Source organism: Heptranchias perlo, chromosome 2 (assembly GCF_035084215.1).
Source record: "Heptranchias perlo isolate sHepPer1 chromosome 2, sHepPer1.hap1, whole genome shotgun sequence".
In the NCBI taxonomy this organism is placed as follows: Eukaryota; Metazoa; Chordata; class Chondrichthyes; order Hexanchiformes; family Hexanchidae; genus Heptranchias; species Heptranchias perlo.
Window position 1 is genome coordinate 73,812,745 of NC_090326.1, and position 18,440 is coordinate 73,831,184.

At 40.4% G+C, this 18,440-nt stretch overlaps 1 protein-coding gene across 3 annotated transcripts in view; it reads right to left on the reverse strand.

The window, feature by feature from the left end:
- The window catches only part of LOC137340467 (retinoic acid receptor beta-like), a 193,454-nt gene that overhangs the window by 146,224 nt on the left and 28,790 nt on the right, over window positions 1-18,440 (reverse strand). For all 3 annotated transcript variants that reach the window (XM_068002936.1, XM_068002928.1, XM_068002919.1), the window contains exon 2: window positions 16,409-16,557. In XM_068002936.1, coding sequence (XP_067859037.1) covers window positions 16,409-16,557 — 149 coding nt within the window. The remainder of the gene's footprint in view (window positions 1-16,408; window positions 16,558-18,440) is intronic.

The window sequence follows — 18,440 nt, forward strand, 5'->3', positions numbered from 1 at the left end:
CTGCCCCCCTTCTGCGAGAAATTCAATAATCAGGATGGCCTGACTGTGGTACATGAATATGAGAAACAAGTCCCAGCAGAAAAACAAACCACTGAAAACAAGCTCTTGTTTCCAGTCCACAAGGTACATTACTGGACATAGTAGTGGGAAAGAAGCAGACCAACCATTTTAATGTGTCATACCTGACCCTAAAGTTCAAAGCGCTACCATTAATCAAAAATAGAAATAGTCCCATCCACAAGGCTGTACAACAAAATTGGACTGTTCTGTTTCACTGTATTATAAGAAAAACAAGAGGCTGAGTAGAAGATATAGGGACAGAATTTCTGCAGGGGTTCTCCCGATCAGGGGTTTGCTGCCCATATCCTGACTCGCACCAAATCCCATTCACCCATCACTCCCGGGCTCATTGACCTACATTGGCTGCCGATCCAGCAACGTCTCAAATTTAAAATTCTCATCCTTGCTTTCAAATCCCTCCATGGCCTCGCCCCCCTCTCTATCTCTGTAACCTCCTCTAGCCCTACAGCCCTCCGAGATCTCTGCCTTCCTTCAATTCTGGCCTCTTGTGCATCCCTGATTTTCTTTGCCCCACCATTCTTAGGATATGGGTCAGTGCCTTCAGCTGCCTAGGCCCTAAGCTCTGGAATTCCCTCCCTAAACCTTTCCGCCTCTCTCTCTTTTCCTTTAAGATGTTCCTTAAAACCTACTTCTTTGACTAAGCTTTGGAGACCATATGAGGATATTATATATCCTAACATCAACATCAACAACAATTTGCATTCATATCGTACCTTTAACGTAGTAAAACATCCCAAGATGCTTCAATCAAGCATTATCAAACAAAATTTGACACCGAGCCACATAAGAATATATCCTAATATTAGGATATAATCTTATGTGGCTCGGTGTCAAATTTTGTTTGATAACGCTCCTGTGAAGCACCTTGGGACATTTTACTACGTTAAAGGCACGATATGAATGCAAATTGTTGTTGATGTTGATCTCCCGCTGTAGCTTTGGCGAAAGATCAATGGAAACCCCAGAAATGTGGCGTAAGCGGCTTCTTCCAATACCAGCAGTAAACCGGCCAGTAAAAGCTTTACACTAGCAGCCTAGTATGACTCTCCCTCCTTATGGAGGGCACTTAATACCTCCTCCAACAGTTATAGCTGAGATTGTGAACTCACTGTGTAGGGGGAGTGGAGTCATTGGCACGGACCTATATTCTACCATTGAGATTGTGAGCTCACTGTGTGGGGAGAGTGGGATCACTGACACAGATCCATAATCCTATCAGTGAAGCACAGGGCAATGGAGGCCTGGCAAACAGCACCATTATCTTTTAAACATTTGATCAATCAGTCCTGACCAGCAAGAAGTAGTTCTCAGATTCAGGGATGTGGAACTTTCAATTAATAGTCAGTGCACAATGCTGTGCTTGCATGTGGGCCCTGTTACTTATACTTTCACCGTTGACAAGATTAGGCAGCTTATTTTTAATTCTTAATTAGTTGAAATGTTATCTTGGTAAAGAAAGTGAAAAGTGATACACAGAGCCATGAGCACAAAGGGTATGAGAAAAGCAATTTACCGGCTGCATTATTTAAACACAGAGCAGCATATGTCCAGCATGTTGTGTAAAGTATGTCATTCTGCATTGAAAAGATGCAGAAGGCAGGGAATGATGGTCACAGCAATTAGTTAAGCAGTTAAAAAAAACAGTTCTTCGTCTTTGTTCTCCCCTCAAAGCTACAGATGGAAGAATGCAGTAGGCCAAGGCTTTATCATGAGCCCTGCTACCAATTCAGTTAACCCTGTGTCAGCCTTGGCTCAGTGGTAGCATTCTTGCCTCTGAATCAGATAGTTATGGGTTCAAGCCCCACGCCAGAGACTTGAGCACATAATCTAGGCTAACACTTCAGTGTAGTGCTGAGGCAGCGCTACGCGGGAGCGCTGTCTTTTGGATAAGACGATAAACTGAGGCCCTGTCTGCTCTCTCAGGTGGACGTTAAAGATCCCATGGCCCTATTTGATGAAGAGTTGGGGAGTTCTTCCAGTGTTCTGGCCAATTTTTATCCCTCAACCAACACCTAAAACAGATTATCTGGTCATTTATCTCACTGCTGTTTGTGGAACTTTGCTGTGTGTAAATTAGCTGTGGTGTTTCCTACATTATAACTGTGACTACACTTCAAAGTTACTTCACTGGCTGTGAAGTGATTTGGAATGTCCTGAGGTCATGAAAGGCACTATATAAATGCAAGCTCTTTCTTTATTTATTTCAAACAAGAGGCAGATTTAAGTCGCCACATGACAATGGGGAATGCTCGTTAGCTGCACCAACTTCACTCCAGACTAAAAATAAAGCTGGCTGTAAAAAAATGGGTTTTTGCCTGTGTTGCCTAAGCTGAATTTCTTATATTTAAATTCAGCATTTTTTCTCTACATTACGCTAGCCAGCTGAAACCAGACTGGTTACGATAATGGTTTGGAGTGTTAATTAGTAAACAAAGGTTGTTTTTTTTAATATATCAAGCATTTCAGACCACTGTGGGTGCAGCACTGTGCAATGCCTAAGAGGCCAGGCATCATTTCATTCTATGCGCACAGCTGGGGGCTCAGCTGAGGTAAATGTTTGGAAGACTTGCGCTCACACATCAAAGGACAGTAACTTTGATTGATAGCTTGGTGGGTTGAATCCCACATCTCACATCCTTAAAGCAGTGGATAGAAAAATGTCTCACTTTCTGTTTCTCAGACACAGTAGGTGAGCTGTGTCCTAGCATGCAGCGACAGGAAGGCTGGACCAGCTAGCTTTGAATAGCTTAGCTATAAAAGGGAATTTATATTTATGGTGTTAGTAATTTGCATGTTTATTATTTTTCCATAACCAAGGAGTAAAGGAAATTGGCTGTTAATCACTGTGAAAACTGTACACTGTTCATTCACGTATTTTATGAATATAAACCAGTTTGTTGGTTTGAAGAGGTATCACAACTTGATAAGAGTGCTTTTCAGTGTGCCTTCCATGAAGACAGGACAACTGTGTAGAATTCTATGTATTGCTTTCCTATCTTAAGGCAAAGCATGGCAGCTTGAGATGTAAGTGCGTGTGAAAAAGTGGCTAAACTATTGTTTTGCATGTGCTCTGACAGGCATCTTAAATTTTCTAAATAGGAAAAAGGTATTTACAACAAAGACTTCTGATATGGTGTGAAGGGCACAGAGATTGATTTTCTGCCCTCTGCCTACACCACTGTATCTATCACTGTTTGTTGCAAAACAGAATTAAAAGAAGCTGACAGCATAGTCTAGTGCTGCTGCAAGTGTGCAACCTGTTTAGGGTATCGTTAGCTACTGAAACCAACTTTCCCTCCTGTTCAGTTCAGTTCTGTGGATGCCTGTTGAGACAAGCTGGTTAGGTTGAATGGCCTTTCCGTGTTCGGGGTGGATCTTCCTTTTTTTGAGAAAAACAATCCCTTTATTTTCAGCCCTCCTAATATCACAACCATCCAGTTCCAGAGAGTGAACAGGCAGCTTGTTCTGTGATCTCTGACACTCTGGTCACGAGAAAATGTACAAGAGCAACCACCATGATGGCAAGCCTACTCAGTGACATTATACATGGATAGTGGACACTTCCTCACCTTGTACATGGTTGGCACCATTCTCATTGTTTCTTTTTACAATTGATAGCCACTAATGAACTGGAAGTATTTAGTAAATTCAATTAGAGGTGATCCAATTTGGGTCAAATGTGTATAAAATTCACACAATTAACTTTTTTTGTACTTGGCCTTTTCACTGTCACCTAACTTTAAAAACGCTAGCAATTTAATTTGTAACACTGAAAATCTGATGAAGTATAGCATCATAGCATTGGATCTGGTACAGAGACATTCCAATGATAAGATCTCCCTTTACTGGAACAGCAAAGGATGAAGATTATCAAATTACAGCAAAACTCCAGTCAATGCTCTGATGATTGCAGCAGAGGTTCAGCATCAAGAGAAAGAGGGTACTAAATACTAATTTTTTTGTGAAATTTCTGTGTACTTTAAAAATTATATAAAACTAGAAATCACTGTTGGCGGACATTATCATTTGAACACTTAACACATTTCCTTATCTACTATTGTAACCTGCATAAAATAAATAGGTTAAAACCTGTGTTAAAGAAGCAGAGGAGGAATTTTAAGTGAATATATTAAGCATTCAGCCATTAATATTGGCAACAGTAATTTCTAGACTGTAGTTTTATACAGTGTAAGGTAAGAGAGGTAAATCTACAGTCCCAGCGGGGAGCTGCATTTGCAGAGATTGGGGATGGAAATTAACATTAGGGTTAATGGGTGTTCCTCAGTTGGAGAAGGGTTGCAAGTGGTGTACCCCAGGGGTCAGTGCTGAGTCCACTTTTGTTCTCACTATTTATAGATGATTTGGACTTGGGCGTAGGGAGCACAATCTCAAAATTTGCAAACGGCACATAAGTAGAAGGTTTGACAAACAGCAAGGAGGACTGTAAAAAATGTCAAAAGGACATAGACAGGTTAGTGGAACAGGCAAATAGGTGGCAGATGCAATTTAATGCAGAAAAGTGCAAGACGATGCATTTCAGATAGAAAAACAATGAATCAGAGTATACACTCAATGGAATGAAGCTGAAGGGTGTAGAGGAACAGAGAAACCTATATGTGCAAACATAATCCTTGAAAGTACAAGTGCAGGTAAATAAAGTCATGAAATGACTCATAGTATTTTGGGTTTTATAAATAGGGGCATAGAGTAAAAGAGCAAAGAGGTTATGATATATTTTGTAACTAAATGGTTAGGCCATAGTTAGAGCGTTGTGTGTAGTTTTGGGAATTCCATTATAGAAAGGACATTAAAGCCATAGAGAACATACAGTGTGAATTCATCACGATAATACCAAAAATAAGAAACTATATTTATGAGGAAAGACATGAGATACTGGGGCTATTTCCACTGGAGCAGAGAATGCTAAGAGGATATTTAATAGAGGTTCTTAAAGTTATAAAGGATTTTGATAGAGCGAAAAGGGAGAGACTATTTCCTCTGGTTGCAGAGTCAATAAAGAGGGGTTATCAATTTAAAATTGTCACTGAGAGTGAGGAGGTGAGGATGAATTTCTTTATGCAGAAAGTTGTTGGAGCATGGAATGTTTTGCCACAGGGAGTGGTTGAGGCAGACAACATTCCATCTTGTAAAGGAAGAACAGATAAATATTTGAAGCAAAGGAAGAGACAGGGCTCTGGGGTGTGAACAGGGCAGCTGGATTTTTTATGATAGCTCCAGCAAAAAGCCGGCACAGACACAATGGGTCGAACGGCCTCCTTCTGTGCTATAAACTTCTATGGTTCTGTATCTTTAAAAGCACTTTGTTTTACAGTATTCTAATTCTATTTTGTAATATTCAGCATTATAATGCTTCAAAGGACAGGGACTATTTAAAGGGTTAATAGTCTGCAAGGAATATTATGATTTTCACCTGTGAAATAGGAGGGAAATGATATTATTCCACAATTAACATTGCTGTAATTTCTTATTTAGTCATGACAATGCTGAAGACTTGCAGCACTGCTGCTTATTTTTAAACTTCCTTGGGTTTTTTTTGTTTTTAATCCTTGTCATCAGCAGAGACAGACAGAGTGGCACCATTACAGTTTTAATTATCCATATAAACTGTTTTGTCTTAAGTGCCGTTAAAATGCCACCAATGCTTTTCACATTCTACAGCTTGCTGTTTTTGCCAATAAAAAGCCCTAGGCAACTGTCCTACCCATTGCAGCACTTGCCAAAAAGGCTCCCAAGCACACCGCTGGCAATGGAATGTCGCCTTTTCAGTACAAGTACAAGTAACAAGACTTTAACAGACAGCAGAATCTGCCAAAGCGCTAGTTTCTCTCCACCACACACAATACTGGCATTGTTCAAGAGTCATCGCACAGGGCACACTAGATTTTCAGAAGTTGCTACAAAGACCATGAAGTCACTTCTCTTTGCTGCTTTTGAAAAATCCCCAGGATCTTTTCACAAACTGTTCTCTGCCCACATAACTGAGAGCTGCTCACTTTGCAAACAGTACACAGTATGGGAAAACTTATACTGCAGAACCCCTTCTGCACATGTCGGAGGGGGGGAGGGGGTGTAGATGGCAGGAGAAGAATCACAAGAATATACATAGGTCAATTAACATTCATTGTGGAGAAGGAAACAAACATGTTCACATAAACAATGCAAATGATGCAAAAATGCTTTATCAAATTTGTTTAACGAGGGAAAACCAGGGCAGAACCGATGTCTACCAATACGGCATCTTTTAGACACAAGTTCCCATAAAGCACTTTATCAGGGGCACCGATATTTTTATGTTTGATGTGGATCACAGATAATTTATTCCAAGTACCTTTTACTACCATCTTTGGTATTGCTACATACTGTCCAAATACCACATTATTTTCCTATTTCAGCAGCTTCTCATTGTAAAGCTGTCCGGTGCACAACAGCCTCTGATATAACTGGTGTTGCTTATGCATCCTTAATAGAAAACCTTTATAGAACACATTTGACAACTCCTAAATGAAATGCTATAGAGAGGGTGCATTGAATTATGTGGAACATTATCACAAATTTAGCAAAGCCTAGAAAGCATTAAAAATGTTAACTGAAGGCAAATTATTAATATACTGTAAAAGAAAATTCATGAGGTTTTGTATACGCTACTGTATTATAAAACAAGGAGCCCTAGAATTACCAAATGAATAGATTTTGGCAGCAAGCTTATTTTAGAGATATTACCCCATGCCCCATTTTCTGATAATGAGTTAACACAACAGTTAACAATTATTGATCCTGAACAAAAAACAGTAATTTAACCAATTATAATGGGAAAGTCCAATTAACTTAAGTAAGTCTGCCATTTCCAATATTTTAAACCCCTTACGCCACCACATTGTAATTCAAATTCAAACCAGGCTTTTATTTTTGCCAACAGTCAATGCATTTCATTTCTTTTCTCTTTAACGCATGAGAAAATTTGTAATGTAAAATTAGTGTATTATGATTTATCATGAAGCAATACCAATAATATTTTTCTGACACTGCTGCTTACTCCAATACAAGCGACAAAAGCAATTAGTATTACACTATGCTAATCAGGTACTTTCAATGGATACTTAGCAAAAGTTTATAACTGTAATGTTTTTGTGGAGAAATTAAATTCTGTTTCAATGTGCACAAGCCAAATCGCCCTCTAAATGTACACAGCATTTCCCAGACTTGGGAATTTGTTACAAGATCTATCGATTTTGTTTTGCTCAAGAAGATGATAGCACTTGCAATACCTTAATGATTTATTGATTCTGCACTATTATTTTAATGTGCCCAATTCACTTGGTTGGCAGGGCGAATGAGAGTTTCTCTCTCCCTCTCTCTATTACCATGAATTATGCAGATTAAAGTGATGCAAAAGCAATAAATCATTAAGATATTACAAGTGCTAGCAATGTTGTGAGCAGAGCAAATATTATGGATTTTATACAAAATCACAAATGTTGACAACGCTGTGTATAAAATAATAGAAGGCAGGACCCAGAAGATAAATGAGCATGTGACAGAAATTTCTACTAACAACTGCAACAAAGAAGGAGAAAAGGCAACATGCTGCAGGTTTACATTTGGACAGATTTTGTTGAAAAACTAACAGCTTCTGAATGACACACGTCATAATTAATGTGCAAAATGGTCAGCAACTTGTAGTGAGGAAGAGATACCCTGTGAATTGCAAATTGGCTAAATTTGCTGGCCAATTTGGCCATTCTGCCGTTAGCTTCGTGAAAACTGCATCTCGCCCTTAACCTCCCTGTGATTTTCATGAAGTTGCTGCATTTGTACATTAATTGCCCATTAAACTCACCACAGAAAGGTAAGTCTAGTAATTAACAGCATAAGTACCCTTTTAACAACATGATAATTGTTAATGACTGCTGATCAACCGCTCTTGACCAGAAAATGAACAATTATAAGGAGTCTCATTCCTTCAGGTTGTGAATTGTTTTAGGAGATTTTAAAAATGTCCAATTTTTTTTTAATTCCTTTTTTACTTTACCTTTCTGTCTCTTTTTCTCTCTCTTTTAATCCAATCTTTCTTTCCCTCTATTTCTCTTTCTGTACCTGATTTGGATGTGGAGATGCCGGTGATGGACTGGGGTTGACAAATGTAAGGAATCTTACAACACCAGGTTATAGTCCAACTGTTTTATTTCCAGTTGGACTATAACCTGGTGTTGTAAGATTCCTTACATTTGTACCTGATTTGACATTGAATTCACCCACTCTAATTCACCCTCCTTCTCAGTACTTCCTCTGTTTATTTCTCAATCCTTAAATCTCATTGGTTAAGGAGATACACTGTTGATCCCGTTCTTCAAGGTCCCTGATGCCCTGTTGCTCTCGCTGTGCTGTTATCAGCTCGCACTTCCAGCAACTTTGTGGGCAAAACATGTTAAAACCTAAACGTGAACAAACAAGTCTAAACAACGGAGCACGCCACGAGATACCCTACTCCAACAAAATCTGGCCCAGCGTGTCTATTTAAAATAGTAGAGGGCAAATTGCAGTAAGGAGACAAAGTGACTAGACAGTGATAAAAATAATGAAATAACCATACAAAATTTCACAGACAAATAAATCATTTCAAAAATACACAAATAAGATTTCTGATGGTTACACTCTACCTTTTTCTTTTAGTTACTGACTGGCCTTCAGATGACTTGAGAGAGGTCCAGATCATAGAATCACAGAATGGCGACAGAACAGAAGGAGGCCATTCGGCCCATCGAGCCCGTGCCGGCTCTTTGTAAGAGCAATCCACTTAGTCCCTTTCCCCCGTAGCTCTGCAAATTTTTTTCCCTTCAAGTATTTATCCAATTTCTTTTTGAAAGTCATGATTGAATCTGCTTCCACCATCCTTTCAGGCAGTGCATTCTAGATCATAACTACTCGCTGCGTAAAAGAGTTTTTCCTCATGATGTCTTTGGTTCTTTTGCCAATCACCTTAAATCTGTGTCCTCTTCTTCTCAAACTTTCCGCTAATGGGAACAGTTTCTCTTTATTTACTTTATCTAAATCCTTCATGATTTTGAAAACTTCTATCAAATCTCCTATCAACCTTTTCAGCTCTAAGGAGAACAACCCCAGCTTCTCCAGTCTATCCACATAACTGAAGTTCCTCATCCCTGGAACCATTCTAGTAAATCTCTTCTGCACCCTCTCCAAGGCCTTCACATCCTTCCTAAAGTGCGGTGCCCAGAATTGGACACAATACTCCAGTTGTGGCCGAACCAGTGTTTAATAAAACCAGTGTTTCCTTTTGTACTCTATGACTTTATTTATGAAGCCCAGGTTCCTGTATGCTTTTTTAATCTGCTTTCTCAACCTGTTCTGCCACCATCAAAGATTTGTGCACATATAACCCCAGGTCTCTCTGTTCTTGCACCCCTTTTAGAGTTGTACCATTTAATTTATATTGCTTCTCCTCGTTCTTCCTGCCAAAATATATCACTTCACACTACTCTGCGTTAAATTTCATCCGCCATGTGTCCGCCCATTCCACCAGCCCGTCTATGTCCTCTTGAAGTCTATTACTATCCTCCTCACTGTTCACTACACATCCAAGTTTTGTGTCATCTGCAAATTTGAAATTGTGCCCTGTACACCCAAGTCCGAGTCATTAATATAGATCAAAAAAAGCAGTGGGCCTAGTACCGACCTCTGGGGAACACCACTGAACACCTCCCTCCAGTCCGAAAAACAACCGTTCACCACTACACTCTGGTTCCTGTCAGTTAGCCAATTCCGTATCCATGCTGCCACTGCCCCTTTTATTCATGGGCTTCAACTTTGCTGACAAGCCTATTATGTGGCGCTTTATCAAACACCTTTTGAAAGTCTATACACATCAACCACATTGCCCTCATCGACCCTCTGTTACCTCATCAAAAGACTTAATCAAGTTAGTTAAACACGATTTGCCTTTAACATCCATGCTGGCTTTCCTTAATTAATCCACACTTGTCTAAGTGACTGCTAATTCTGTCCTGGATTATCGTTTCTAAAAGCTTTCCCACCACCGAGGTTAAACTGACTGGCCTGTAGTTGCCGGGTTTATCCTTACACCCTTTTTTGAACAAGAGGGTAACATTTACAATTCTCCAGTCCTCTGGCACCACCCCCGTATCTAAGGATGTTTGGAAGATTATGGCCAGAACCTCTGCAATTTCCACTCTTATTTCCCTCAGCAACTTAGGATGCATCCCATCCGGACCGGGTGACTTATCTATTTTAAGTACAGCTAGCCTTTCTTTATCAATTTTTAGCCCATCCAGTATCTCAACCAGCTCCTCTTTTACTGTAACTTTGGCAGCATCTTCTTCCATGGCAAAGACAGATGAAAAGTACTCATTTAGTAGCTCAGCCATGCCCTCTGCCTCCCTGACTGGATCTTCTTTTCAGTCCCTAATCGACCCCACCCTTTCTCTTACTACCTGTTTACTATTTATATAGCTATAGAAGACTTTTAGATTCCCTTTTATGTTAGCCACTAGTCTATTCTCATGCGGCATGATTGTATCGGGGAGCCGGGAAGGGGGCGGGGTGTGGACTTCCTGACGGGGAATCCAGAAATACAGGTTTCCCGGAGGTCCTTACGATTTTGACGTACGAATGTCTTTTTTTTTACTGTTTCCCGCCTGACAGGCCAGCCTGATTGACAGGGGGAGGAGTCAGTCATTGGGGGTAATCAGGGGGGTGGGGTCAGTCATTGAGAGGGGTCAGGGATCAGTCATCGGGAGGTGTTGTGGGGGGTCAAAGATCGTGGGGACGTCGGAGATCATGGTGGGGGGGGGGGGGGGGCGAGAGCTGGTGAGTCGATCACGTTTGTAGGGTCACTGCAGATAGGCTTGTTGGGCCTGGGGTAACACTCCTGCACCTCCAGGCCCATAAGCTGTGCTGTAAAAGCAGTTACCTGCAGTTTTGGGCCTTCTTGCCTCCTCTCATGTGGCGTGAAGAAGAAGACCCGGGAATCCCGGCCCCCAGGAGTTAAAAACAAAAAATCTGATAAAATGGTGGCCTGCAGCCTCCTTGAAAGCTTTTAATGACTGACCCACCTCCTGAGAGCGGGTTGGTTGCCTGCCCTTCATCCCACCTCCGTTAAACCCGGAAATGGGCAGGTTAGAGGCGGGTTTTAGATTTTAAAATTTTTTACTGCTCCCCCACCCCGTTCCCAACCCATCTGGTTTTCCGATTTAAAATCATGCCCATATTCTCTCTTTGTCCCTCTTATTTCCCAGAGGTGCACACATTTCCAGCATTTTCTTTTTTTATTTCAGTTCTACATGTGTGTATTTTTCTTTAATGCAGTACAATAAACACCACTGTGCTTCTTATTGAAATAAAATAAATGTATCAAACTTTTATTTCCAGGAAATTTGTGAAATGAAATAGAAGCCATCCACTAAAAAGTACGAAATTACAAAGAAAAAATAAAGGAGTTTTTTTTAAAGAATTAAATACAGTAAGTGTGCACAGTGACATTAGAATATATACACATTTTTTTTCCTTTGGTCACTAATGTCAATGAAAATGTCAGTGCAAGTATAAAGCATGGAAACCCATCTTATACTCAGACATTGTTAGTGGCCATTCTAACCAGTGAAAATGTACCTGCTATTTCTAACCTATGTATACATTTTCCATTTAGACAATTCATGACAAATTGGCTACTGAGCTCTGGAAGGGCCCTTTAGATTCTCCATAAGGCCACCATCCTAAACAAACTGGCACATTGGCCACAGTGAGAATACATACTGGGCCAATACTCACTGAAGAATGACCTTTAGAGAGCTCCAGATGCCTACATTCCAGAGCTGAAAGCAACAGGCTTACTGGAAGCTTGGTTAAGAGATTCACTACTGAGCCCAACTCATCCACCAGGTGCATCAGCCAAATTGTGTAATGTGATGAAATGTTGGTGCCCATCTGCATGAAACCAGATTGCACAGTGCCACAGACATTTATTAAATGGTCTGTGGTTTCAGGTCAGTTCCTTATTTCTGTGTGTTATGGCTGTATGGTGAAGGGCCAGGACCGGTCCACTGTGGCTGATGTGTTCCTATTGGTGTAGTAATAGACACCCAAGCTTATGATCAAGCTCCAGAGGAAGAGAGGTGTTAATTCATCCCATGGGTCAGCAACACAGTGTACAGATTGGATTCCAGATCCCTTGTCTTCGGGTTGTGGGATGCTCCCCTACTCCAGATGTCTCATTGTTCTCCTCCTCCAAGGCCCTGATGGGAATTTTGAAAGAACTTCAAGGGTATAGGTGTGGAGGTACCATCTATAAAGATATGAAAGAATTTTATTTAACGTGACTTTGGATGTCTATTAACTTCAGATGTTTTAACAATAAGACGCACCAAAAGGGAACTGAAACAACAATTAATTTATTTACACCAAAGTCAGCCACACTAATCAATTATGGACAATAAAAATTTTATTTGTGTATTTTTTTCTATAAAAAAACTGCATACATCACTCACCAGAATTTCAAGACTCAGAAGGGCTGATGCTGTCTCCATCGCCCAGAATGTAGTGCAGTTTGGCAATTTTGGTTTCTGCTCATGCCAACCTTTTTTTTTTGAAGAATTCCACCTTCTTTGCTGTTAGTGACAGATGAACCATTTAAAAACAAGCCTGCCCAGTGGAAATGGAATCCTGGATGTCTACTGGTGTTAACTCAGGTCCTGCAGACTGTCGAGCTTGAGAAGTGCTTCAAGCCAATTTCACCATGAGGTCATCACCATTCATTGTTAAAATAAAATATATATTGACAGAAGCAGGCAGAAAAGAACAAAAGAACTGTGATTCTTTAATTGTTTAATTGTTTGATTCTCAAAAAAGGGCACTAGGGGTGAGGCTCCCTTATTAAACTCTTAAATTTGTTAAAATGTCAACTGGTCTTCAACTAGCAACACTGGCCTAGTCACTGGGTAAAACTTAGAGGTGGATAAGGATTGGCTAAAAGAGAGGAAGCAGGGACTACTAGTTAGGGGAGAGATAGCTAGCTGGAAAAATGTACTGAATGGAGTATCCCATGGATTAGTGTGAGGGCCCTTACTACTCTTGACCTACATAAACAACCTGGATTGAGAAACAAAAAGTAAATTGGTCAAATTTGCAGGTAATACTAAACTGGGGATGGGGGAGAGCAATAGATGTTGATGAAGCAGCCAAGGATCTGCAAAGGGACCTAGATAATAGTTGCAAGTAATCAGAATGATGGCAGATAAAATTCAATGCAGATAGGGCCACGGTCTTAGACATTTGAATTAAAAAATGGAGAACATACTTAATGGATGGTTTTGAACTAGCTGGGAAGAGACTGAAAGAGATCTGGGTGTAGTAGTGGACTAAATCTGGCCATGTCTAGCCAGGGCAGCAATCTTGCAGGGCAGCAATTAACAAAACACAGAATACTGAACTATATTCGCAGATCAGTAGATTGTAAGTCTGAGGCCGTCATGCTGAAGTTGGATAGTACTTTGGTTATGCTGCACTTTGAATATTGATTCAGTTCTGGTCACCGAGACATCAAGGATACATCTGAGTCCTGGAAGTGGTGCAGAGAAGGGTCACAGGATTATTCCTAGTATCAGAGGACTTAGTTATAAGGAAAGGTTAGAAAAACTTGAACTTTTCAGCCTTCAAAGGAGATGAATGAATAAGGACCTTAGAAGTATATAAGATAGTAAATGGAGGAGAAAATGTTAGTCTTAAGCATTATTTCAAGTTATAGCATGACTGCGTACAAGGGGACACTGGTACAAATTGATAAAAGGCAAATTCAGGATTGATGACAGGAAGCACTTCTTCATGCAAAGAGTGATCAATACCCGGAATGGTCTTCTGCGTAGAGGAGTAGAGGAAAAGTTCTGGAGCCGTTCAAGAAGCAGTTAGATGTTGTTATGATAGGGTTTGTATATTTCTTATGGAAGAATGAGCTAGATGGGCCAAAAGACTTCTTTCATTTGTACTTGTCTTTGTAAGCTTTGTGACCAGAGAAAAGGAAATCCAATCCCCACCAACTGGAAACCTGGGCAGAGTTTTCCTGAAGATTCTAAGTAAATTTATTATATTATCTATATACAAAACCTGAAAACATTAATGTTTAAACAAAAAAATCAGACTTACCATTTGGATTCCAAAAGCAAACTATGCTTTCATATTTTTCAGGAAATACTAATAGTGTATCCCTGGCTTATGTGACGTCTCAAAATAGTGAAAGCACCACCCTTACAGGTTATTACAGAGTTAATAGTCGCTGCCACTCTGGAAGTGGCTGTCACCCACTCCAATGCACTGAATGAAATGGTTATCAGATATCTCAAAATGGCTACCTAGCTTGTCTACACAAATCTAAGGGGTATTGAGCAATCCTGCACTCCCAACGGGGAGTTGCACCCAGAAGGAGCACAGGTCAAAGATAGGGCTACACTACTCTAGCCCCAATTCTCTGACCCACACTCCCAGTGAGCAGAACTCTCTGTTGGGATTAATAGGATCAACTTACTGCCCATGTAGTCTCCGGTGGTACTAGCCTGCCATTTGGACCATTGGCTAGTTAGTCTTGATGGACAACAATAAATTTTCAAATCAGTATGCAGCCAAGTTAGAAGAGAACCAAGAGAAGCTAGCATAATTTGATGCTGTTTAAAAGCATGATGTTTAACAGAAGTGGCAAATATTTTTATTATTGTAAATAAAGCATTAGATTAGCAATGGAAAATATTTGAACAAGAAATGTAAATGGTGTAAATCAAATATATTCTAGTAAGAAAAAACAGAAAGCGTATCAAAGGCTGGAATAGGGAAATTAAATTAAATTAGAAACTAAAAAAAAACATTTAGTGCTTTCAGGGCGGATACGGAAAAAGAAAGGCAGGCCAAATATATAAAGAACATAGGAAAGTTACTGAAAGGGAGATTAGAAAGGCGAGGGAGCATGGGAGAAAATCAAAAAGAAATAAGTAGATACTTTGCCTCAGTTTTCATAGAGGCGGTGGATATTGGTATTGCGGTGACCAGAGGTGGGTGTAGAAAATTAGTTGATGTTATTAAATTAGGATATTGATAGTTAAAACAAAAGAGTAATAAATGTCTAGGGAGCAGGCAAGAAAGGAGGATGATACTAGGTGGCTTATGTTGAGAAAATATTGGTGCAGATTTGATGGGCCAAATGGCCTGTTTCTGTACTGTAACACTGTGATTCTTTAACTATAAACATCCCAAAATAGCCCAAGAAACAATAATTCATTCAAACTAAATGTGCAACTCCCTTCACTTGATACTGGTGGGCTGCAACTACTAGATCACGGAGGAGCAAAACATGTCCACCATACACTTCCCACACTCCCTTTAAGCATTTTTAAATTTAGTGCATTAGGCAATGGGAAACCATTAGAGATTGGCAAGAACAGGTGTGATAGAGAAGTAGGACTTAATGAGGACAGGATGTGGGCAGTAGGGTTTTGGGTGAGCTGAAGTTTATGCAGCGTGGATTTTGAGAGGACAGCAAGAAGGGCTTTGGAGAAGTTGAGCCTTAAGATGACAATGGCACAGACGAGGGTTTCAGTGGCAGTAGGGTGAGGTAAAGACGGAGACAGGCACTGTTGCAGAGATGGTCTTAGTGATGGTTAGGGTATATGATTTAAAGCTTAACACCGTGTAAAAAAGGATACCAAGGTTGCACTCCATTGGGTTCAGCTTGAGCAGGCAGGAGGGAAAGAATGGAATTGGGGGCTAGGATCCAGAGTTTTTGGCAGGAGCTGAATAGGACAACTTTGATTTTGCTGATGTTAAGTTTGAAAACGTTCTGGCTCATCCAGGATGTCCATCAGACAAGCAGTTGGAGAGCACAGTGGAAGTTATGAGTGGTGATGGAAAGTGACCCTATGTCAACGGATAATATCACTGAACGCAGCATGTAGGCGAAGGGTAGGAGGGAACCCTAGTGCACTCTTGAGGTAATCGTGAGGGGACAGGAGTTGTGATGGCTGTGTTCGGACAGTTGCAGAAGGTAGGTGGGATAGCAGTGTTCACCACTGTGGCTTTTTTCCCTTTCTCCAGTGGTTTCATAAGTAATTGGTACCAGTCAGCTCTGGATCTGACCATAAATAAGAAATAAATATTTGTATACAGGTGCAAGAGCTTGAGGGCCTCAAGTGCTGGGGTCCTGTATCACTGCCAGCCTCTGTCTCCAGCAACAGCCTGTAATATGTGTGCTTGGAAAGCCTACATGTTGTCACATTGATAGTTTCAATTCCCCTACCTTGCATCCTTCACAGGCACTGACTCCATAGTGATAGCCTGATGACTTGTCCTGACAGACAAAGCAAGGTTTGTATACCCGTGGGGGTGGAATTGGAGACGGTGGACTTGGTACAATCTCTTCAGAACTGGTACTCTGTGTTTCAATTGCTGAAAAATAAAACAAAATATATGTACACACATTTAAAAAAAATAAGATTTATGTTGCTGAATAGAGAAAATGCTGCAGTAAATTAGATATATAAACTGCCTTTCTCAAGATCCTTCCCCCATTGACACGCTAATAGCCCCACAGTAAAAGTGGAAGGGAGAGGGTGACCATCATAACTGAAGTAAGCAGTCAAAATACTATTCCACCCCTAATCCAAAGTGCCACTGTCCACCAAACCACAACCAATAAACTACCCCATCCACGTCAATGGCTTCCATGTATGTACACCAATATTTGGTTCTATGAAGGCAGTGTACAATTAAACAACTCAATATGAAAATACGTGTAAAGAGGATTGGTTTTTCCCTCTTCTTTCTCTGGAATGTGTTTTTTTGGTAAACAACATCAAAATTTTCAGACTTTGCATTCCCAATGCAAAGCCTGTACTTTTACACGCCGACATTAAACCGGAAATAAAGCCGGGTTGCGGTCGCGACCCAAGAAACAACTATTTTCAACTCCCACCCGCCCCCAACCCACCTATTCTGGGGGTTTACAGTCACCCCCCACCCCAGTATTGGCACAGATGCAATGAGTCAACTGGCTTCCTTCTGGGCTTTAAATTCAATGAATATATAGGGTTGATAATGTGAGTCTAGCCACGCAGCACTGGGGCTGCAGCTTTAGAGGCGCTTTGTGCCCCTGAAGGAGCTAATTTAACTCCATAATGTGAGATCAGCTCATTATAACATTGAAAATGTTATTCCCAGCGTTTAACACATGATACTCGGAGAGTGCACCGAGTTAGTGGGGGCAGGCAGTAGGCTGGGTAGCTGTAGTACAATGTCTGGCACACCCAGCAAAAAAGCATTCAATTGTTGAATAGGTTCTTCCCTTCAGCATCCTGCTTAGGCACTTCAACTACCTTTATGGGGAACAACCCTAACTTGAAAAGGTTTTAGGGCTTGAATGAGCACAAGCTCCCAGTGCACTATGCTCTGGCTGGCTGCAATGGAGCTTGCTGGAAGCCTCCAGACCTGATAACATGGGGAACCATTCCATTATTGCCCCTAACAGCTCTGCCTTGTGCACTCACTCTAACATTGCTGGTTATTCATTTTTAAAAAAAATTATTAAAAGGCCTTGTTAAACCAGGAACTGGTTGGCGCAGGGAAGTTGCACACTCCATTCACCTTTACTTCATATTTTGAATCCAACTCAGACGGATATGACGAAAGATAGCAGGATCCATCTGTGAAATAAGTTTGCGATATCTCAATGCATTTCCAGCGAGCAGATGTCTACAGCACACAACTGCTCACAATACACATAAATTGGCAGTATCAGTCATAACAATGGCTGGTTTGGGAAATTCAAACGTTCACACTGATGCATAGAAGGTTGGTTTTAAAGCACATTGTTGGGGTAAAGTCTAGGAACCTTCACTCAGCTCTGGTGTGCCAGACCTGGGAGTGCTTGATTTTCTGTGCTGGGTGCCAAAGTAGAAAAATGTTCCATTGCCTAAATACTGATATTCCTCACTATGACTAACACCATTTTTTTCAATTAAAGTATAAATAAAAGAATACTGACTATTCACAGATTCAATAAAGAATGCTAATACTGTACAAAAAAGTACAGAATACAAAGAAAGGTATCTATGACAACTACATATTTTGTTTTAACTTTGTAATAAAGACAATAGGATAAAAAAAGGCAAAATAATCTGTTTGACATTTCAAATAGTTCATGAACAAAGTGGAATAATTCTTATGCATTTTACTTCTGGTACTCTTGTTCAAATGATCACATCAAATCCTTTTTTCATATGCAGTCACTTACAACACATTTTAGAAACCACCTGTAGTTGATACAGAAAAAC